This window comes from Anarrhichthys ocellatus, unplaced genomic scaffold (assembly GCF_004355925.1).
Source record: "Anarrhichthys ocellatus isolate YVR2014 unplaced genomic scaffold, GSC_Weel_1.0 scaffold20, whole genome shotgun sequence".
Classification (NCBI taxonomy): domain Eukaryota; kingdom Metazoa; phylum Chordata; class Actinopteri; order Perciformes; family Anarhichadidae; genus Anarrhichthys; species Anarrhichthys ocellatus.
Window position 1 is genome coordinate 1,037,726 of NW_022280050.1, and position 24,546 is coordinate 1,062,271.

The window sequence follows — 24,546 nt, forward strand, 5'->3', positions numbered from 1 at the left end:
TTAGAACTATAAATTGTCCCCATCGAACAAAAACAGAGCACTGCTGGAGTGTTTGTACCACCTCATGAATGTAAGCTAGATATTCACTTTTAGCTGTGGTTTGGATCACCACCCACCAACTCAATTCATCATCTGCTCAAAAGTCTGCATCTTTACCAGTTGATGAACAATGTGAAAGAAATGGAAATACTGCAATGTCCTCGCAGCGTTGAGCTAGTTATCCCTAGTATTAAAGTATGATGACAAAGTTATGGCCAATCTCGCATAACTCTGGACACTTACCGACCAAAATAGATGAAAAATGTATGCTGTATTGTTTATAATATTGGTCCTAACAGTGTGTCTTAGTGTAAACCTTCCATTGGAAAAGGCTTTGCAGATGTGGACGAACCAATGTTTCCAGCAAACAAAACTTACAGATCAAAACACAGCAGAACCGAGATCTTCATGAAACATGACCGCTCTTGAGTGTAACTATATACACTCAAGATCGGCTCCCACACAACGTGGTAGGTGTGAATGGGACTTTAGTTTAATGTAAATTGTAACCCCATTACAAATGTACTTAGCTTGTAATACGCTTACTCTTGGCCTCAGAGGTAACACTAGCTTACTAAGTCTGTTAGTCATTCTGTTTTATCAAATGGCTGGAGGTACAGTAAATAGGCCATCACAATAAACACACCAGAAACATTCTCAAATGTGTGCTGTAAAGAACAGTATTTGGTTTTGATTTGCTTATTGTATATAGAAGAAATAGGTCTTAGAAGAACTGAAGCAAAGAATGACACTCTGCTCTCCCGAAAAATGTTGAAAACTTCCTTTACAGCATTTAATCATTTGAAACACTCCCACTCTCTGCAGAATGCTCTTCTTCACCGACTATGGGAACGTGGCCAAGGTGGAGCGCTGCAACATGGACGGCACCAACCGGACCCGGCTGGTAGATTATAACATTGAGCAGCCCACTGCTGTGGCATTGGACCTGGTCAAGAAGCTGGTGTACTGGGCAGACGCCTACCTGGATTACATCGATGTGGTGGATTACCAGGGCAAGAACAGACACACCATCATCCACGGGAGCCAAGTGAGTGTCACATTTCACAGTAAGCGCTGCTTTTTGTCTTTCCTCGGCTCCACATCATAGGGATCCATTGTGGACAAACGTCAGCGAGAGTCTGAATAGACAATTGGCTTCTCTTATCAGTACTGTCTTCCTCTGCATTTGAGAGACTCCAAATTGTTACACGAGAGGGGCTTTCTAATTTTCTGATTTAGGGCACCATGCTTTATCACTGCCAGCCAGGTGGTATATGCACTGCTTGTTGTTGTAATGCACTACTCTTTTTCATAGAAAAGGTCTTTTGAATGGGGATAGTTATTGAATTGAAGGCTGTGGGCTGTTTTCCAAATGAGCATATAGAGTCCCTTTTCTGTCATAGGCCTACACTCTTGAAGCCTTTCATCACATATTATGACTATTCATTAAAAGGCCTTTTCAAGCAACTTGATACTTAGTTACTCGCCCTTTATGAGGAAGGAAAAATGTATATTCAAACAAATCATTTTGTATGCAGGTGCTCTTTCCATAATATGGCCACCTCCAGTAGCTTGTGGCCTCATTAGTCAGATCTCGCATCTACAAAGACAAATGCCTTGCAGCTCCTTTCTTCATCTTTTTCAGAGACTACGTATGTTTTTTTTGTTTTGTTTCTGTCATAGCCTATGGTATCTGTGGTCAGAAGTAACAGGTTTGCTCACAGTTTGACTTATTAGGTGTCATTTTTCAAATAAAATTAATTTCAAGGACCTTCAAATTCATTGCAACAGTTATCTGCCCCATCTCAAGGTCTGATTTCCGAAAGATTTTGGGCTAATGATAGTACAGTGTAAACGCGCCCATAGAGTTTTGCAGCTGAGTGTAATTTGCCCTTTTTTTTGGCATCTGATTGTTACTGTCCATGTGTATCCTATTACAAACGCTGACTTTGCACCAACATAGTAAGCAGAACGATGGCAGAGAGAAAAAGCGAAACAAAATAAATTTGCAGACCGCAAGCTCTTGACTGACGAGGTGCAGAGACATTCCTCAAAACTTTAGCCAAGGTATTTAAATGTGACAGAGAGAAACAGTGTTTGGGATTTCGTATACCATGATACTGACGCCTATTATGAATGAGTTACCACCAACTCACCAAAGATGCTTATAATTTCACCCCAACTGCAAGTGTCACTTTTTAGCACTGATCTCTGTGAATTTGATTGTTTTTGCAATTGAGCTCATTTGCAAAGAATGGGGTCAATTTTGGGCCAAATTACCTCATTTGAATATGTGCAAAGTGTATAGGAACACCCTTTGCTGGTGCTTTGAGATTGCACGCTTTTTTTTTTTGTGTTTCTTTTGTGCAGTTCTAGTTGTGTGCAAAAGCCGCACAATCCTTTCATGAATTTTCCCCTGAGTTTTTTTATTTTACCAATATTTCTACTTGAGAATTGCAATCTGGATTTCTTACTCACTTCCCCCAAATTTGTCTCAATTCCTTCAAGTAAAAACATAGATACATATGAATGACACAATTATGTCCAGGATAGAGACTTCACTTTTATATGGCTACACGCTGCTTTTGAACAGTGTTGTAGAGAAGTAAGAATTAAATAATGTAATTTAACTTCTCATCTGTTAAAGTCCTGCTTTTCTATTTTCCCTCCTCCCTCCCAACCATTTACTGTAGGGAGAGATGCAAGTACAGTATACGCACACCCTTTTAAGTAGTATGTGTGGAATTGCTTTGAAAGTAGAGTGCCAAGGCCAAATTACATAGCGAAAGACGGTTGAGTGGTTTGTTTGTTTTATATATATATTTTTTATTCTGACACATGTTTCTTGTGCCCCTGAAGTAAAGGTGTGACCCAGTGAGTTTAGGTGTACTTCCTGTGAACACAGCTCAGCCAGGCATGGCGCTTTGCGTGGGTGTCAGCCTGCTAAATGTAGCATGGAGGCTGTGGTGTCGGGGCCAGGGGCCTCCCCATGGGGTCCAGCTTTTGATTCCGTGTGGGCTGCCAAATGTACAGACCACCCCGCCCCACTACCCTCATGCTTGCTGCATGATGGAACTAATGAAAAATATATTTTTTTGTTATTTTCTCTTTTAGTTTTACTTATATTTGGCTTCAAGCTTCAAAATGTTAAACACACACCATGGATCTTCTTGTTTTGCAGGTGTCATACATTTATGCATTAGCTGTGTTTGAGGACTACCTTTATGCTACCCAATCTGACCCCTCCAAAGGGAGTTACCCTGTGGAGCTGCTACGGATCCACAGGTTCAACATCACAGCAGAGAGCAGGACACTAGCCAGCCTGGGGAATACTAGAGGACTCCGTGTTTACCACAAACTCACCCAGCCAAAAGGTAAGGGACGTTTTTTTATATATATATAGAGCAAGTGAGCGTCAGAACTTCCCCATCTTGTGACTCTGAAGCTGGAGTCTGTGTAAGTACAGAAAGAGGATGCTTCACTGGCTTGTAATGATTTCTCTGTCCTTCATGATTATGTCCACAGTCAAGAGTCAAGCATGTGAAATAGCTTCATATGGAAAACCGGGTGGATGTTCCCATATCTGCCTTCTGAGTGGCAGCTACAAGTCCAGAACCTGCCGCTGTCGTACTGGCTACAGCCTGGGCTCCGACGGACAGTCCTGTAAAAGTCAGTACATATTTTGTCTTGGATTTAAATAGGTGCATCATTCTGTATTTTAGTACACATCTCTTAAAAAATGTACATCCTTTTATTGGCAGTGCTTCCTGTTATTGATGAACAAAAATCTTGACTCATGCCTGAAAGAAAACGTTTCGCATCAGTGCTCTCTTTGATACTGACATGTGCCTCTAAAGGTCATGTGTCATATTCGAGCCGAGGGCGTGCCACACAAGCCTCAGCCATGGACTGACAGTGATAAAGACGACCGCTGGTGGACCCATTTGAAAGTGACGTTTCGCTATCGACCTGTCGCAAGCCTGATTGATTATTACCATAATGAGGATCTAAGTTTGTCTGCATTTGTTGGTCTGATCAATTGCTGGACATTGTGAACTTGACAATAAAAGCAGAAGATCAAATTGATGACACAATCTGAGGGCCCACCACTTGTTCGATCGGGGTAATGAAGCATTGGGAGGCTTGCCGTGACACATTTGATTTATTCCCCCCTCGTAGATGTTCTGATGACACCAGCTATCTTTCTCTTGCTTGCGCTTTCCGTCTCCCTAAGCATAATGAGATTCGGTGCTAAATGGTAGTGCTTCTTCATACAGCAGTCACCGTGGGGTTTGATATCTGGGTCTCTTGCAATGCTTAATTGTCTCCTGGGTAGTTGGTCTCTCTCTCACAAAATGATAAATTGAAGTGAGGCATGTGTGGTCCTCACCCCCAGCATCCCAGTCTCTTGGGTAGGGGCTGAGAGCGAGGAGAGGTCTGCTTCTTTCACTGGAAGCCCTCTTTCATTTCTCCTCCTGCCTCCTCGGTGGATCCCAAAGGGTTGGAGAACACACAGCCCCCTGAGCGGCTGACGGGCCGCAGAGGAGCTGCCTCAGCTTTCTAGGCCTCTCTGTTTGCCTTTCTACACAGACACCATGATATTTTAGATCAGAAGCTGTGTTCACAGCCAAGGTAAGTATTGCCATTGTCTGTTTGCTCAAGCATTTTCCCGTCCTACTGTCAAGGCAGCTTTGTAGCAGGAGCATGATTGAAGGGGGAGAGTAAAGTTATTGGCAATGATTACTGGCGGCATTAATGTGAATGGATGGCCCTGGCTCTGGCTCACATATAAGAACAATGTGGCCGGTAAGAGGGTTTAATGCTGGGATCAGCATTGATGAATTAGACCAATTAATTGACAATAACAGTAAAAATGGGTCCCTCCTTTCTTGCCTTGCAGAGCCCAAAAACGATCTCTTCCTATTCTATGGCAAGGGGCGTCCCGGGGTCATCCGAGGCCTGGATATGAATATCAAGTCCAGTGATGAGCACGTCGTGCCAATCGAGGACCTGGTCAACCCTCGAGCAATCGACTACTATGCAGAAACAGGTCACATCTACTTTGCTGACACCACCAGTTTCCTCATTGGGCGACAGAAAACAGATGGAAATAGCAGAGAGACGATACTCAAAGATGGTGGGTCTCTAAATTACTTTTTTATACTTACTGCAGCATTTTTCTAGAATTAATTAAACTGACATTATGCAGTATTTTATATTAGTAATTCTTTCCTGGCATTAATATAAGATGGAATCCATTTCACATACTCAAAACACAGGTATACTTAAAATGTAGTATTCATGTATTGTACCTCATCTTTAAAAGACAAAAACTGTTTAAACATATTTTAGCAAACCAATCAAAGTCACAGTACTGCATAAAGAAAAAGATTTAGAACACATCATTTGTTATTCTGTTGAATTCTCTGCTGCTGATTCTGTTGCAGAACTGGACAATGTTGAAGGAATCTCAGTGGACTGGATTGGGAATAACTTGTATTGGACCAACGATGGCTACAGGAAGACAATCAGTGTTGCCAGACTGGAAGGAGCGTCCCAGACCAGGAAGACTCTGTTGGAAGGGAATATGTCACATCCCCGGGCCATCGTGGTCGACCCTCTTAACAGGTCAGGAAAAAAAAAAAAAAAAAGCGCAGTGAATTGTTTTGTATGAAAGAGACACTTAAAAAATCCAACAGCCAGTAGCTAGTAAAAGAGGTCAATGATGGCCGAGGACTCAAAAATTTGGGGAGCACAGGATGAAAAGCAACCCATGGCGTTGTGCTGTTTATCCTAATTGGCTTCTTATCTCTACTTTCTTGTGTTCAACAAAAAAATCAGGCAGTAAAAGAATGGCTAACAATATTTTTTAAAAACCATCTCTGTGGGCTCTGGAAGGGAATGAACCTCGTGTGTGCATAATGTGTCACTAGAAGACTGTCAGACCAACAAGGGGTGAGCGGTGATGGAGTGCGTCTCGGCGGTATTCTTGCTACGGATCCGGCCCGGAGAGTTGGGGCAGCGAGGCCTCTGCATCTTCTCCCCAGCGCCCTTCAGTCCAAATCCATTCTTCCCGAAAGCTTAACAGCACGTCAGGGCGACTCTAACAAGCTTACTGTTGCGTTGGCTAATGCAAGTAGCTAGCTACTGCTTGATTTTTTAAATCTGAAAATACAAGGACATTTTGACTCAGTTGAAAAGGCCTGAATAATATATACTTTTACTTGTGTGTTTTTTAAGGAGAATATACACACATCCAAGATGCAGGTGAATTGGAAAGGAAAACTGATGTAAAGCGTCTTAGTTTGAGGCTTAGGAGCACTGACCAAGCTGCAGCATTTGATGCATTAGGGTGAGAATGTGTTGATACTGCTTATACCAACAGCCGGCTCGAAGAAGGTTTTCAGGGTGTGTCGGGTGTAAAAGTGATTTAGCGTTGATTCTGCGTAATTTGTTGGTTCTGGTGTGTACAAGTTTGCAAAACTAGAGCATGTATGTGTCAGTGTCTACGAGCTTTTAAAGAAAAATGGTAATAAGCATATGTTTGATAGGAACTGAATGTAAGAATATGCAGTGGCAGTTGTTTGTTTTTGAATCTTTTTTTTTTTTTTCACTGGATCTAAAGTGGCAAACAAAAATCTTCTTTTAAACTCCTTACGTCTTCTTACTGTGCCTTTTTGTAGATATAAATATCACTTTGCCCCAAATGTTAATCGTGGAGATCATCTGTTTTAGCAGACATCTGCTTGGACTGATGATCACATCATGTGCGTTTCCAAAGGAAACATGTAAATATAAACCAGCATGGTTAAACTTAGAGAACATCTGCTGTTCTAACCAGTACAGGGTTGTGGGTTTTTTTGGGGGGGGGGTAAAAGAAAATGGTAGATGTTGTTGCCTGCACATAAACCACAGCTACCAGCTCGTTAACCAATTAACAAATTCCATAGCTGTTTCTCCTTAGCCTTCATAGATCATCTCCTTCGCATTCCTGTGCAAATTTATACATGGAGGACATCAGCAGCAGAGATGGTATTTAACATATTGAGGAGATGCTGCAAAGCTCAAATTCATTGAGCGTCTTAAGGATCTTAAGGATTAACACTTTAAGGCTTAAATCGTATTAACACAAACCAAATCCATAGCAGTCAGAGATTAGTTTTCAAGCCTCGAGGGGGTTGTTCCAAACATTTTGCCATACACAGCTGTTTCACTGCTGTAGGTAAATACACCAAACCAAAACCACAAACTTATTCATACTTCATACAAGTCCACAATAACTATTACGTTTACTATTTACCTCTGTCTCTAGTAACAATGAAATGACATCCAAATACATGTCACATGTCACAGTGTTGCAGACTGCATATCCAAGGAAATAAAAGACATTGATTTCAAAACTTCAAATCTATACCTTTATCTTGTGTAAAGGATAAATCCAATAAACACAACTGTGGTGAGAACACAACCATACACTTGTGAGACTAATGAGACAATAGCATGCTGGTCTTGAGTCAGAGTTGCAGCCCTGACAGATATGGCGTAGCAGCAGTGTTCGGGGTGGAGAACATTATGCCGTTTTTTTATGTAGGAGGATTAATAACTTTTGCTCCGACCCTCCCGCTGACAGCACAAGTGATTAGAAAAGCTAGTTTTGGGCCTCTGAGGGAGCATTCAGCCTAAACCCGACAGTCCTTTGATCTCTATCTGCTCTGCTGAAAGAGTCTCTTCAGGTAAAATGGATGCACCTCTCCAACTGATTTCTCGACTGCGTTCTCGCCACCTTATTTTCTGCTCTGTTTGCCGCCTCAAGTCTGTGTTGACAAGATAAGGACTCCTAGTGTCAATTTAACAGTGTCATACCTCTCTATCTTTGCTACATTAGGCATCTTTTACATGTATTCACATAACATGTCTATGACATGTAGACACTCTCTGAACATAGAATAGCAGATTGCATTTCAAGGAAATGGGGCTGCAAATAACGATTTTCTTTATTGTCGTTTAATCTACAGATCATATTTATTGATAAAATGTCCTATAAAATATCAGCAAATTCTGAAAAATTGCCATCACAGGTCCCCACAGTTCAAGGTCAAAGTCTTCAAATGTCTTGTGTCATCCAATCAACACTTCTAAACCCAAAAATATTCGGATTATTGTCACAGAGGAGTAAGAAAACCATAAAATATTTCCATTTGAGAAGCTACCACCTTTGAGGTTTTGCCATCTTTGCTTCAAAATAAATTAAACAATGAATCGATTGTGCTGATTGACTAATTGATTAATTGACTAATTATTGCAGCTCTACACGCGGAGATATGGAATAAATAGTATTCAATTGTCACATTTATTAAATTCAAAAGAATGGAAAATATATTTACTTTCTTCTTTTCATGACAGTGCAAGTGCATGGTGTGTCCATCCGTCCATTTGACATGGTATCCATGCATGTCTCCATGTACATAGGCATGTCTGTGCGTGTGTGTGTGTGTGTCTGCTTGGGAGTGTGGAGCATTGCTGAATAATTCACGAGATCGTAAAGATGACTTCAAGACAGAGAGTCTTCAATTACCTCAATATCCCATTCTGTTTCATCTGCCCTCAGCCAGCCCTCCATCATTGATGAGAAACAGGGGGGCCACATGGCCCAGTCAGCAACACTCAAATGGAGCAAATCCCCTGAGCATGGTTACTAGAGAACAGATCATGTCAAATCGTTGACCCAATCACGTTTCAAATACCACAAGCCCACTGAGAGTTGCAGTCTCGGCATACACAAGATACATTGGCAACGTTTTTCTTTTTTTTTGGGGTGAGGGGGGGTATGAGACTCCTAACTTTGCCATGATGTGCAGTCAAGCATCACTTTAACTTGATAAGCCTGAATCATTTCTTAAGCTACGATGCACTCTCTTTTGACTGCCAGGGATGTTTGATTGCTTGGTTTTTCTTTTGGGAAATCTGGATCCCAGTTTATTTCCATTTCAGTGGGAACACTCTTGTCATGATATTAGTTTTCTGAACTAATGGTTATTAAGTTGCGTTTGGCAGTACCGGTTGTGTTCTCTGTAATGTTCCCTGCATGAATCAAAGCAGCATGTGTGAGACTCTCTGGGGAGGACAGTCATGCCTTCCCATGGGTACACAGAACAGAACCCACGAGGCACTTTTCACTGTGATACTGAATGCATCATTTTGAGAGAAGCCTACAGAAATATGCTGTCACGTGTGTATGTTGATTGATAAGAAAATCAAAGCAGGAGGAAGCTGATGAAGGGAGCAACAAGCACAACCATCCAACATCAGTGTGTCAGAAGCAAGGGCAGGGATGAATGAGGAGACAGCTGAAATGAACTGCCTTAGACTGAATGTGATCAGTGTTAGGCTGGATCTGGGCATGACTTATAGACCCTGCCTGAGCTAAAGCAATGCTTTATTATGTCAGTTTATTGGTGCAATAATTGTGTGTATCCATATGTATGATAGCTGGATGTACTGGACGGACTGGGAAGAGGATGAGGTCAACGACAGCATAGGGCGGATAGAGAAAGCCTGGATGGACGGATCCAACCGCCGCATTTTCGTCACCTCCAACATGCTGTGGCCCAACGGTCTGACTCTGGACCACAGCACCGGTACCATGTACTGGTGTGACGCCTACTATGATCACATCGAGAAGATTCATCTCAATGGGACTGGACGAATGGTGAGTGTCAACGTGTAAAGATCACACGGAGTAGTTTAATGGCTCTGAAACCCATTAGCTGTGATTCTGGTAGACTTCAGGGTTCGCTGCTTGTGAGATTTTAATTCTAGGTCCCAACTGAAAAAACATGCAAATTGAAAAGTGTTCATTTTATTGCGTTAACACAACTTGGAAATGTTTTACACCCTAAAACAGTCAATGAACACAGAAAGCAGAAAAAATATATTTTTTAAATTGCAGTTGTAAATGTTATATACATAAAGTGGCAGGGTCCAAAACAACTGCCAGCAAGACAGCCCTAAATTGCTGACTGCTCACTTCGACTGTAGTTGCACCGGCATTTTAAGCTAATTAGTTATTTGCAAATGCTATTTAATCAATGCCAAGATTCCAGCAAACATTATTATAAGCAGACAGCGGCGTGTGAATACATCTGTGCAAAGAAATTGAATCACATTCATCGTATACTCTGATCAAATGTGTTCTAAGCCCATATTCAAACAGCTAGAACCTTGTTTGAGATGATGGATTATTTTGTTGCTAATGGCATCTTTTCGTAGCCCTCCTAATCTCTTGATTACAATGCATGTCTGCCTCATGTTCCAGGTGGTGTACAATGGAAAAGAGCTGAACCATCCGTTCGGAATCTCTCATTATCGTAATTTCATCTTTTGGACGGAGTACATGAACGCCTCGGTCTTCCAGCTGGACTTGACCACGGGCGATGTCACTCTGCTGCGGAGCGAGAGACCACCACTATTTGGCTTACGTGTCTATGATGCACAGAGTCAGCAAGGTTGGCTGCTTTTCCATCATTTACTCCTCATCCAGTGCCGCTGAACCACAGCTTCCCCAACAGAGAAAGTTGCACACTGAAAATAGAACCACTCTGTGCTGTGTGTCCAAGCATTTGTATTCTCCATACACACTCCATTAATGGAGAGCACTTAAGGTGAACTACACACTTGAGATTTCACAAGTATGTCTATTGTTGTTAAACAATAGGCATATTGTTTCATGGTGTAAACCAGTGCTTTGATCAACAGTGACAGTGACTTTAAAATCACTTGGGGCTCTTCTCTGTGACCAAGGCTTGAAGGGGTCTGCTCAATTCTGTAGCAAATGATGATGGATTCATGCTGTTAGAGAGCTGAAAGAAGGAGATTGATCAGGAGTTGGATACGGGCACGAGAGCCATGTCTTCTGCTCTCCTATAGGCATGTAAGAACAGTTCTCAGACACCCATATTCAGAATCAAGGGAGGTTGACGCTATCGCTCTCAATGTAAAGATATATACAATTTCACACAGTCCAGTGAAGTGTTTTTAGACTCGTGACATGAGTTAGTTTCATTCTCAAGACAGTCTTTTTCATTCAAGAACTTTAAAGCTGTGGATTGAAAGTAAGAAAGTGCAATATCAAGGATATAATGCAGAGGAATGGCTGGCTTCTGCATGCACAGCCTAGTTCACATCATACAGATCATTTTTTGCTGGACATTTCTCCATTGTACATGTCGCTGAATAGATTAATTGGCTGTGCAGTCTTCTGAGTATTAGTGATTGGCTCTTAAAAAACCAAAAGCTTTATCTCATTGGCTCAGGCACTGCCTTTGGCTGTGTGTTAAATGAAAGTGACAAAGGTGTCTTACGCCTTAACTTTATATGTGACGGTATTTTTTCCCTCTTTTTCCAGAAAGACAAATTATTCCTCCGAGAAAGATAAAAATGTTTAATGTCCCTCACCTATAGTGTTCCCAATATTTCACTTGGCATGTAGTTATAACTCATGTGGCATACACCTCACATGTCTCTAAAAGACAGGAGATGAGTTTTGTATCAATGAAATGATTTATGTTTGCGAGGTTTAATTAAAGTGACCCCTGAACCTCTGCTGTTCACTGTACAAAGGGAAAGTAGACTAAACAACAACAGGAATCTGTGGCACTTAAGGCGGGGCTTTAGAAAACGGAGCTTTAAATGAGAAAGACACCTTATTTGGGATCTATTTCTCCAGGTGACAACGCATGCAGTGTGAATTATGGGGGCTGCGGTACCCTCTGCCTTGCCATCCCAGGAGGCAGAGTATGTGCCTGCGCTGACAACCAGCTTCTGGAGAAGAACAATGTCACCTGTGCAGGTAGGAGGACATAATGAATCAGACAGAGCGAGAGGCCTGAGATCATCCTGTACCAGTATACTGTGATCCTGGCTTCATCCTATGGGACACATATCAAACAATAACCTCATCTTTTCTACATGCAAATCAGCTAATAAAAGAATAAATACGGGTGGGAAATTATCCCAGTGGGTTTCCATAAATGTAAGCCAACTCCCAGTTGTTACGCATGGGGTCATGAGACATTATTAACATGTTTTATGTGCTATTATAGTGATGCCAATAACTACCCCTAAATACATACGTCTCTGGTTGATTTCTTGTCTCACCACTATTTCTCGCAGAAGCCTCCAGCGGTGGCTCGGAGCCGCAGAGATGCAAAAGCGACGAGTTCCAGTGCCACAATCAGCGCTGCATACGGGCCCTGTGGAAGTGTGACGGAGATGACGACTGTCTGGATGGAAGTGATGAGGAGAGCCACAGCTGCTGTGAGGATGTTACAATCTGTCTGTGCTACAGGCACTACATGCAAACACACGCTCACATTGCATGTACAGATACTGCTGATACACGTTGCTATACTTACCATGCACCGAGCAAGAAAAACACATGCTTTTTTAAGGCTGATTCTCTCCTGCTGTCAACTCCTATGTTCTTAAATGTCACGGAAGTGAGGGTGACAAGTGTTCCTCCTCCATACTGCTGTCTCCCCTTTTGGTCTTGCTGGAGCTGTTTTGCTCTTTAACGAATCAGTCGGATAAACACCATGTTAAATGCTTGGATAATGGCAAAACACTATTATCCAATCCTCTGCCAGTATTAATAGAATTTAAAAATCAATTATCTCATCTCCTGGGATATCATGTACTTTTACAATCAAGTAACTTGGTTTGTTTTAGCGGGTATGGAGTCTTGCTGAGAATTCATCAGGCCAAATTTGTACTTTAAGATTGATGAATGTGCGTGTCAGCTGTATAACGGGAATGTTTTGAATGAGTAATTGCAAATGCTCTGCTGCATTTTGATCAGTCTCTCACTGTTATAAGCCAACCTCTCACAACCTCGTATTTAATGCTGGGACTCTATTGGTGGAAATGTTGCCTGTGACAAGACACGAGATGGTAACTAAAGTCATTTGACCGAAACCAGGTTGTCTCAAAATCAAAAGGTAATTTATCATTTACACACAGTAGAGTCGCAATATCTACACATAAATTGCCTCAATTTGATTTATGGGTGGTGAGGCTTAATGAATTTGAATGTTCAAATGTGTAATTAAAGTTAAATGACATGATTTAAAAGAAAATGGAGAGCTTGGTTGGTAGTTCCAGTAGTTATTATGTGAAAATGGCTTTGAATAAAACTAAAATCAAGGCACTAAAGCAGTATAACAAATATACTTAAGACCACTGAAAAAATGTTATGGAGATGTCAATACTCTCAATTAAAGGAGAAACCACCAAGGAGAAACATAAGAGAGATTCCCTTTTATGGTTCCTTACATGGCTTGCTGGTCTGTCAGTGCAAGATTAGTTTAGCTGTAGACTGAACGAAATCCCACTAAGCAGCTGTGAATACAATCTGTATGAACATGGAAGTGTTTCCCCCTTTAGAACTCAGAGAGATCAGGGCTGGAGAATGGATACAGCTTTAATATTAAGAAAAACACAACATTTCTGCTACCTTTATAAAAATGTATTACATTTAATGTGGGAGTTGCAAGGTCACTGACTGAGTTATTTTGCTGGTCTCTTTGCAGACAATCACACGTGTCCTGTTGATCAGTTCAAATGCAGCAACAATCGCTGCATTCCCAAACGATGGCTTTGCGACGGAACGAATGACTGTGGTAACAGTGAGGATGAGGCAAACACCACATGCTCAGGTGTGTACTGTACCACTTTGTGTGTTTGTCTTAGAGTCAGTGTAGCTTTGTCTGTAATTTCATTGTTTTACAATTATATCACATGCGTATAAAAGAAAATCATTTTCAATTTCAGCATTTTGGCAAGATCTGTCTTCATTTCCAATCTATTTACACCGCTGTTTGCCTCAAAACAGACATCACTTGTTCTATGAATGAACGCTGAAGTGCAATTTTATGAAATGATGATATCAGAACAACATATTGTGGTTCCAGGATCGACTGTTGCCCAGTTGATTGATGTACTGTAACTGGTTTAGTACTACATTTCTACCAAGCTTACGTAGACTGAGCAATTCAAAGCTCAAACAGCCCTTTCCTCTGTACAGTAAGGATGAAGATGTTTTTCTCCAACATCTTTTGATAATCTTGTGCTTTATTCATCAAATTCTTGACCATACGGGTCCGATGTTGTCAAGGTCGCTATCGCCATAATGCCTCGCGGCTCCCTCGTGGCTTCAGTACAGTGCAATCAATCTCAATGTGTAAGAGCACTCTACAGTATCAAAGAGTTTTAGCACCTACGAGAGGCAACTGTACGTCAGGAACACTTACAGTATATCACATCCCTCCCATGCTCTCAATGGTGCTTCTCAGAAGCTTTTTATCCTTCGAGAATCAATCTATGAACATTAGCCAGAGGATGATGAATGTTCCCTCATCGTCAGATTGACATGCATACCCCACATCAGTAACACATCCCTTGTCTGCTGTCCATGCGTGTGCTCACCATGTCTGTCAAGCAACAGCACATTTCCCATGGCTTTCAGACCTTCCCTTCCTCTACTGTGTGATTGAGTGTTAAAAAGTTTGCACTGGGCGGACATCGACGTCCTGGTGATGTAGTGATCATTAGGGTTGTTGTGCACATCCTGCATTGACTTATGCACGTGTGATTTAATTATGTGGCTTCTTCTTTCTTCTCTCTCAGCCCAGCCCTGTCAGGCCGACCAGTTCTCATGCCAGAACGGACGATGTATACCTCGAGCCTGGAGCTGCGACCGCGAGGATGACTGCGGGGATATGTCTGATGAAATATCATGCAGTGAGTCATACTTGGCTATTTACCACATGCCGTTCAAGTTTCACTCTGCGTGGATTTGAACACTACTGCTATTTGTGTTGGTCAAGATGTAATATAGGTAATATAGGTCAGCTCTGCCAATGAATCGAATACTAATAAGACCATTTAGGGCACTCTCTAGTTATTGAAACTGTTGTGCCTAATCGGGTTATATTTAAAGCTTTAATGAGTGTGATGTTTTTCTCCTGTCTTATAAGATATCTCTGAGGAGGGATAGGGTTGTCACTGCACACTGGTGACTCAATGATTGCATCACCAGGCAGTGGAATTTTAAAAGTCACTTTCCATTCTACACTCGGAACTCTTAAAAAATGTGACTCTAGGATTTATGTAGTCGACTCTGCCAGAAACTTGTCAACATTTACCGTTTCACCTCTAATGGATCGACAGAAAATATGTGCTGAGCAGCACTCGCGCTGGATAAATTGATGTCATTTGTGCATTATGATAAAATAATTTCTTTTTTTCACATAATGTCCTCAAAACTATTCCACCAAAAACAGTTGCAGACAAACCTGCTGGGATTAATTGCACCACATGTTATTTTCTTCCCATTTTACATACAGATGTTACTGTTGTCTACCTATAGTGGTATGTGCAAACCATGACACACACGTGTATGTCCTGATACATGAAGTAGAGGCAAAGGATTGTGGTTTTAGCCAACGAGCAGCATGGCTGTAGGGATGGCAATATCTGCTGGTTGCTCTGTCTTTTCAGTTGGTCCACCGCTTTACCAAATATCTCAAAAACGTTTGAATGGGATGCATGGAATTGGTACAGATGTTCATATTGCCAAATTGCCAAACATTGAATGCTACTCTCAGCTGCTTTTTTTTTGAATCCTTGAATATTCGCTAGTCTCTTTCGCATGCATTACTTCATTAAGTTAAGTGAGTTTTAGCATTTGAATTATTGATGCTGTGTTCTCTGGACCAAGAACTCGACATGCCCTCACTGATGGCATCAGCTTAGAGGGGTGGTGCTGAGTAAGTTGCATACTTTTGTGCAGTAGTTCACTTTTCTTAAATTGTGTCTCAGTGGTATTACACAAACTGTCAGCTTCAGTTAGTAAAAGTGTCAGTCTGTGCTCTGGATTAATCTTGGAAAACAGAAATGAGAAAAATACATGGCACGCCATGATGCTCTGAAATTTTCAGAGTTGTGCTTAACCTTTTCTTTGGAACAGAAAAGAGCACTTTAGGCTGTAAAACATGTTTTCAGCTGTGAAGTTGAACTGGATGAATTAACAGCACACATTAAAAGGATGGGGGTGAAGCTTTCAACATTCCCCCTTTAATCAGTGTTTGTATTAAAACAGCCTTTTATAGTGATAGATATTTGCCACTGTGATGTATCACCTCAGCCTCCCTTTGTGTGTCTTAAGCTGATTCAATATGCAGTCACAAACAGCCAGGGTTGTAAGCAGTAATTAAAGCTCATGCTTGGCTTCATTCAATCATAATCAAGCTATGCAGAAAAACATATTCTCTTCCTTACTGCTGTCTGAGCCTCCTCAGGCATCACTTCTCTATAGGCACTCTACTGTGCAGCTCTGGCAGCTCACTTAGCTCCAGTGGAACCACTGTGGGTTTTTGGAACACCTGAAGCTCGGTGATGGCCGCTTCAGAGATTGATGCTAATTTGGATTTTGTTTGTCAGTAGTTTAGTAGTTGTCACACACTGTCTCATATTGGGCTCTCTGTTCACTTGAAACCGTCATTATTTATGGATGCCGGTGTTCCATTTTTTTTTTTGCCAGGCTCAGTGTTTACTTGAAACCTTCATTATTTATGGATGTTCTTGCTTCATTTTTAATGAATGTTAAATTCCAACCAGTCATGCGCTGTCACCGAGACCTAACACATTTGTGGGAAGTATAGAAGACACTTGTCTGATAAAGATACAGCGTGTCTTCTCGACAGAGCCTTAGGTATCCCAGGCAGCAGAAGCAGATGCCCACAAATCAAGTCAGATGTAGACTTGCATTTCATATTGAAGTCAATATAGTTTGCAGGCATCCTGTAAGGATATTTGTAAAGTACTGTATATATACTGTATCTCAAAATTGGTTACATCAAAGGTATTTGATGGGAATATAAATGTCGGCCCTGACAATGTCACCCATCCAGTGCTATAACATAAAATACTATACATGCCGCCGCACTGGCAGAGGATATTGATGCTATAACGTTGAGCAATTTAGTTCAATAAATCTCCCTGGCTGCAGTGATGGATGTTGGATCAGCCGCTGCGTTGGCTGACTACAGAAGTGGTGATTTGCTTTCACTAACTTGCACTTTCAAGAGAAGTTTTTTATATACATATATATATATATAGGGAGCACAATTGTCTGTGGAGATAAACAATTACTGAAATTAAAAGAGTGTCTGTCACTGCATGGTGATTATAATGTCAACCATGTCATTTAGTTAATTGCAATATTCGCGTACTCCAGATGAGCGTTTTTCAGACACATCATTACTCTTTCCCTCTCCGCCATGAACTCCCAATGTGCACTCAGTTCATAGTACTCTGTTTTGTACACTATGTCAACTCAACCATCATGATGTGACTATTGCAGCTCTTTGTGCAACCCGAAAAGAGTGAGATGATTTTTTTTATTTATTTTTCAGGGCCGAGCATGTTTTACATAGCTTTGTGATTGGAGGCATTGATCAAGAGAGTGAAAACAAACTTGTTGTAAATAAAACATGGCTGTGAAAGTCCCGCTTTAAAGCATTAATCAAAAGAGGAATTTCAGATTATTCTCAACTTTTATTTTCCTCCTCCATCCAGGGCCACCTATAACACCCACTCTGAAAAGTATTTCTGAAGATTTAGCACAAGGTTTACAAGCAGGTCACAGTGTTATCCTGTGAAACAGCTCAACAACTACTTGGCACAACGTTTGCTGTAAACATGCATGGTTCCCTGGTGAAGCAGTCCAATGCCTTTGCTGATCCTCTGATTTTTTACGTGAAATGTGAAACTATTAACGTGGATTAAATTTGGTATTTTGGACATTAAGCACTGCTCTGCCTACAGAAATCACAGCCTCACAGAGTCACTAGGCTGTAGACTCTAAATCTTTTTTTTATTTTTGGTTATTCCTATTCATCCAACATAATCTAAGTTTTGTGGTGAGAGAACGACCTGAATTTACAAGCTGTTCTCAATAAGGGTGACCGTTACCTGGAATGATTGCGTTGTTGTCTGGCTGAAAAGAGCATTTGCATCTCTTCCCATCTTCTCTTCTTACAATGCTTACAGGTTACTGTCAACAATCTCAACCACATAGTTCAACTTCCACCTTTTTGTAACATTGTTAGTGATAATGTGGAGACTTTTCTCCACAGTATTAAACAACTCAAATGATAATGAGTAATGGTTCACATGGGCATAGTGTATGTTTACAATGATTTGTGGAAGTTACCAGTAAAAAGAAAACATTGACTGATGTGTAGAATTGCAGTGCATCTATTGGTTTATCTTGGTTAGCAACTCAGCATTGTACTTAATGTGTACCTGTATTCAAACCTTTTCAGCCTTCCCCACCTGCGAGCCCCTCACCCAGTTCAGCTGTTCCAATGGCCGATGCGTCAGTGTGACATGGCATTGTGATTCAGGTGAGGAAGAAGAATCTTTTGAACGTGCTCGACATAGAATTCAAAGCTTGTTCGTGAATGAATTTGTCTGTTTGTGCGTGCGTTTAGATGACGACTGCGGAGACGGCAGCGATGAAGTGGGCTGCATCCAGTCCTGCGCCAACGCCCACTTCCAGTGCACCAGTGGGCGCTGTATCCCAGACCACTGGGCCTGTGATGGCGACAATGACTGTGGAGACTTCAGTGATGAGAACACGACCTGCAGAGGTGGATCAGCACGTAAGAATGCCTGCACGTCCTTTCTAAATGCTTAGACTAACTCATCCTAACATAACAGAGGATGGCCATTGTTATTATTCACGTCTGACATCAAAGTATTAGTTGTATGAAGCCAATGTTTTATAATATGTCCAGTATATGTAAAGGCCTTCACTCGAATTTGCACTTTTTTACTTCTTGAAAGATCTGCCTCATAACAAAACTGTCTGGTAGTCGGTTCATGAGAGCGTAGCTGTCTTTTATATCTGTTTTAGAGTGCTAATTATTGTATTTACAATTCAAATCATGTTTCAATTTAGGTGTTGCAATTACAAGTTGAGCAGTTAATCAGCTTGAGTCCAATAACTTTGTTTTCACACTCACGTGTGACTAATCTTATCTAGTCTCTGTTCTGGGGGAATTTTACCATCAGGAGTTGAATCATTTAATCTAATTACCACAGAAAGCTCATGCAAGCTCCTAGAAACTCACAGCTCACTTGCTTGTCACTAGAATGTGTTGACTATTCATCAAACTCTGTTTCCTGATGGGAACTGCAGGCTTCTCCACTCCCCCGTGTCTGCTTCTGCTTTTACTCCGGGGATTGAATCCGTCTTAGCTTTGCCTCAGCTGTTGAGGAAATGTTTTTTTTGGGGGTTTGACTTTTTAAGTATCAACCAAATTATCTATATCTATACTGAAGATACACCACACTACACTGATTTTAAATGCATGCATATAGTGCCTCTTAATACTGTAGTTCTCCTGGTGTTATTTGCTTTAGAATGTCTTTATATGTTTAAAATATACAATTTTGTTCCTATGAAATTATTTATCAATATTAAGCCATTATTAAAAGAATGGGATGTATTTCACACTGCCATTTATTTTGTGAATGAACTCTCATCAGATGATTGGTCCAGTGGCTCCGATACCTGCAACACATACAACATAATGGTGTAGCGGTATCGCTTCCTAAACCCAAGCTGGAGAAAGAAATAGTGCACATAGTCATTAAACAAGACAGAGACATCTTACAGGCATAAACCTTTAAGTTACAATCTGGCAGATCTCCATTTTGTTCTCTGTGGCGGCACTTATGGCGATTAATGGTAATTGCAGGCATGTTTTTGGACCTCACTTCCCAGAGAGCGCCCTTGGGATTTGTTCTGGGAATGTCACTGCAGACATTATCGTAATACTTCAATACTTCATATGCTTCATATGCCAGGGCTTTCATCAGTGGGCCACAGGCTCAGTCGCCATTGTGTTATTTCAATCGGCATCAGATAGAGACATGTATTTCAATGAAAATCTTAAAGATTACTATTTCTCTTTTTTCAACTTTAGTTTTGTTGGTTTTCATTTAGTGACAAGAGAACAAACATGAGCAGTGATTATACAACACAAGATGTCCCTGTCTCTATTCAATGGCTCTAGTGGTAACTCTGTAAAGGGTCTTATAAGAAGTCAGTTTGTCCCATTTCTCCAAAAATGACGACGATTGCATTCTCAGTACATGTGTGAGTCTTTCCATTTCTAATATCTCTTTTACAGTGTCCAGCCAGTGTCTTAAAGTAGGAGGAGCCTCTTTGCACCACTTCCTGGTGATTGCCTTCTTGTTCGTCGAACAGGATTTAAACCAGATATTGGATCCTCACATTGAACAGTTGCCTAGATATAACACCACAAATGACTTTGGAAGTTCATAATCCAATACTTCTTCAGCTCCTCCAATCGAGATTAGTATTTCAAATGCTGAAAATGAAATAACTTACTGACCTGCTACTGCTGCCAAGTGCTCCACTTGCAAAGATACATATTTTTAAACAGTACAAGATGTCTCATGACAATGTGCTGTAGATCTGTGTAACAGTAATTGTTGAATGACTTTTTGTTTCAGTGCTGCCATCCGTGATCGAGTGCAGTGGAGAGGAGTTTCACTGTGTCACAGACGGAACCTGCATCCCAGAACGCTGGAGGTGTGACGGAGACAAGGACTGTGAGGATGGGAGTGACGAGAAAGACTGCGAGGGCACCAAAAGGATGTGCGACCCCAAGGCCAAGTTCACCTGCAAAGATACAGGTAGTGAATACAGTGCACTGCCAAACAACACACTGAGGTCAGAAGTGAAAGATATACAACAGCAACTATTTGTATCGAAAAAAAGATGCTGATAGTGGTGCTTCCTTTTTACTGTATCGGGGACTTGTCACTGAATGCATGGCTCTTATATAGCTTCCAGAAGTTTTAAATGAAGTCTGACATGTGCAAACACTGTTGTAGTGTTCATTTTTTTACGTTTAATTAGTCATTTGACAATGTTGGTTGATGTATAAAACAGATCCTGAGGCATGAAAACTAAATTCAGCTTGCATTTGAGTTCAGTGAGTAACTCTTGCATCATTCGCCTGGGACAGATGTCATGGTTTTAGCACCGCATGGCAGCCTGGCTGAACTAATTTGAGCATTACGGACAGTAACACGCAGCAACAGAGAGAAAGCCAAATCAGCTGACTTGATTGTTGACTGTATAGAGTTTTGGTATCGAAATGATGTGAAGACACATTGATTATATGGACAGCTTTTCCTCATTTTGTTACTTTGTGTGTGGGTTACATCATAAAAAATCATCAAAAACAATCGTGAGTTCCACCTCGAAATGAAGCATGGCGTTCTGGAGTTTGAACACAGCCGAAAGATTTTAACTAAGCTGTAATAGAAAATATCTCCTCGACATTTTCACCCGGGTCTTTTTCTCGGGTTTTTCTCAGTCATTTCATGTACATTTTTTTTTTGTGTGTATCAGTTATAAATTAAGCTGCCAAATGACTCTCTTCCTTTTCATAAAGGACTCACTCTCTAACGGGCTCGAGAGGCTTAACCATTCTCCACTTTGGAGCAGTGCAGTGCAGTTTACATGTACTTGTTCAACCAATTAGAACAGACCATTTAAATGGCCTGTATAAACTCCCCACGTACCCAAACCCAGCATCCACTTTCTTCTCCACAGCTGAAAAGAGAAGGTCAGAGAGAGATTCAGTTGCTCTCTGTCTTTAGCTCTGCAGCCTTCCCGCTCATCCCTTGACAGTATTATCAAGAATGGAGGCAATGCTGCGTGGTGAAAGGTTGGTTGGACCACACAATTATTATTCACTGTAATTCTGCAGTGTCACACCCCTGTGCACTGGTGCAGTTCATGCTGTCCTCCTCTGAAGCACAGAGTGCCCTCTCCACTACTATTCAAAAGGGTTTCTGGAAGGGGCCAACAGTTCTGATGGATTAAAGGAAGGACGAGCTGTATTTCTTTCTTTTTTTTCTCAACTCCTCTGATAAAACCAAGATGTGAGACTAGGTCTCTAGACCTATGCCCAGTTCGAATGCTGGGAATATGGATGCTTTATCTCGGTCATTCAACCTTTGGGGATGGATGCATTTCCACATGTGCAAGATAAATCACAAACACAGATAGGAATTTGTTATGTGGACTTTCCCCTGCAACAGTACTGAATAAAATTGATTTAGTTGTTAAAATGTCAGTTGAAAAACAACAACAAGACAAGGCAAAACCAAAATAGCTGAACATACAGTTGAGAGTGCAATAGTAGATATTTCTATCCAATCTCTCCCCTTATATGAACGGGAATTGAGAAGGATTCTTCAACAAAAAGAGATTATTTAGAGAAGTTGCTCCTGTAAATATAGGTATTAACATTTTAATATGTAAGCCCAATTGAGGAATTTAGGACCCATTTGGTCGTTTTTGTTAAAAAAGGGATGTGTTGAAGTCAACTGTCAATCGACACATATTGTCGTATTGTTAGAAAAAAAAAGATATCGTGGTTGTATCACTCTATGTTTTGTTTTTGTCATTCACAAGTGCTACTGCCTTGGTTAGGCCTCCAGTCTGGGAGGAACCTGTCTCAGGCAACTTGGACAGTAGGCCAGATGTCAGAACCTGGAGAAGCAGCTCACGTTTCAGGCCCTCAATTATGTCGTCACTGTTTCCATCTGGCAATGTCCCTCTCAGAGTCACAGATCATCCAGTGTTCACAGGCTTAGTCCAGGACCACCGCCTCAGGCAATGGGAAAGTAGTGAGTGTCTCCAGCCCATGACTATCATTAGTAGGTTGAGTTGGGTATGTCTCTACCCATGTCCATGTGTAGTACTTTGAATAATATGCTTGCGATGGTTGAGAGAAGTGCTCTGAACTGTGTACAGTATGAGAAGAAAAGTATTTCTCCTCCACCAACTTTTTTTCAACCATGACTGGTTGTGTTGGCAGCTACTCGCTATTCTAGGCCGGTATTTTCCAGATTGATAGAAGACTAAGTTCCCCCCAGAAGTGTGTTTTTGATTGAGGATCTAATAGGTACATACATTATTTAAGTATTTCACAGATGCATGTACTGGTGATCAAAGCACATGCATACATACTTCAGAGCACTCTTCTGCAGTGGTGAGTGATCAATCCTATACAGCCCATTAGAAGGCTCCTGTGCTCATACTGTACAACTTGCGTAGCCTTTACATTAATCTGAAATCTAGCAAAATATAGAAGAATGAAATTTCAACTAGAGCCTGGTACTGTATTAGACGTAATCTTCAAAACATAAACATAAACATATATAAGATGACAATAAATATGAATATCTTATCAGTATAGAAACCTTAATGATGAGCAAAATACAACAAAAAACAACCTCAACGACCATACAGTTACTCATCCATTATTGAAAAATAATCTTCAGCTTTGTGTAGAGGAGGGACCAACATCAATAAAAAAGTTATCATCTCTGCAGGAAATCTGTTGATAAGCTGCATTTATATTGCATTAAAGATTCAGCTTTTGTTTGAGGCTCTCTGTATTCGGAAAGAATATAAAAAATACATTTCCTACTCAAAGTAATAAGCAATGGTTATAGTAAGTAAACACACTCAGCAGTACTTCCTCCCTTTTGTGCCTCCCACTCCCTGAAAAATATCTTTTTTTTTTTCTCCCTTTTTGAGCCACAAACTCATGCACTCATAAAACTGCTCAAATTGAAGTTGTGAGATTTCCATTGTCATTTAAGGTGAAATCAGGATCCAGACTGCTTCATTCAGCCGTACAAATGATTAACTTCCTTGTCCATGTCCATTACCGCAAACACTCCCATTTTGATGACGGTTCAAATGGAACATTTCTGTGCCCCAAAGTGTCATCCATATTTTACGCATGAAAAGCTTGTGTACTTGAATAACACATATGCTTGCATTTTCACATGCAACTGCACTTGCATCATATTAGGCATTTAGAAAATGAAGAGCTAAATCAAAAGTGTCATCTGACTATTTTTGTGCGGACAACTGGAGCTTAGAAGTGATCTGAAGCCAAACAGACACACACACAGACACGCTTGATCTCACACTAAATCCACACACCCACTGCAGTCGCTTTCAGCCTCCCATGTTGGTTTGCATTGATCCGGCACCGAGCATAAACCATTAAGAACACAAGCCCCTATGTTGTAGCCTTGATGGGAAAAAATGTCAATTTGAATATGCTGCTATCCAGGCTTTACCTGAGAGCATGCCAAAATGATACATCCCAGTGTGTGCATTCTTTTCTTCCTCATCACCCTCAGTGATTCCAGCTACCTCTATCTCACCTACAATGAGGGAATTACACATGATACTGTACGTATCAGTGTAAGGAATATTGATCTTGTGGGGTTTGTTTTCATCAAGTTGAACATTTAGCACAGAACTGAGAAAGAGTTTGTTGTTGACTGAGGCCCCCTGGGGAAAGAAAAGCGTGGCAT

The 24,546-nt window shown here is 41.0% G+C and overlaps 1 protein-coding gene across 6 annotated transcripts in view; it reads left to right on the top strand.

The window, feature by feature from the left end:
- lrp1bb (low density lipoprotein receptor-related protein 1Bb) overlaps nucleotides 1-24,546 on the top strand; it is a 225,048-nt gene that overhangs the window by 106,208 nt on the left and 94,294 nt on the right. For all 6 annotated transcript variants that reach the window (XM_031858263.1, XM_031858266.1, XM_031858267.1 and 3 more), the window contains 14 exons: nucleotides 865-1,087; nucleotides 3,221-3,413; nucleotides 3,565-3,708; nucleotides 4,940-5,176; nucleotides 5,487-5,667; nucleotides 9,529-9,748; nucleotides 10,355-10,544; nucleotides 11,765-11,887; nucleotides 12,211-12,354; nucleotides 13,626-13,751; nucleotides 14,722-14,835; nucleotides 18,423-18,503; nucleotides 18,591-18,761; nucleotides 20,644-20,826. In XM_031858263.1, coding sequence (XP_031714123.1) covers nucleotides 865-1,087; nucleotides 3,221-3,413; nucleotides 3,565-3,708; nucleotides 4,940-5,176; nucleotides 5,487-5,667; nucleotides 9,529-9,748; nucleotides 10,355-10,544; nucleotides 11,765-11,887; nucleotides 12,211-12,354; nucleotides 13,626-13,751; nucleotides 14,722-14,835; nucleotides 18,423-18,503; nucleotides 18,591-18,761; nucleotides 20,644-20,826 — 2,330 coding nt within the window. The remainder of the gene's footprint in view (nucleotides 1-864; nucleotides 1,088-3,220; nucleotides 3,414-3,564; nucleotides 3,709-4,939; nucleotides 5,177-5,486; nucleotides 5,668-9,528; nucleotides 9,749-10,354; nucleotides 10,545-11,764; nucleotides 11,888-12,210; nucleotides 12,355-13,625; nucleotides 13,752-14,721; nucleotides 14,836-18,422; nucleotides 18,504-18,590; nucleotides 18,762-20,643; nucleotides 20,827-24,546) is intronic.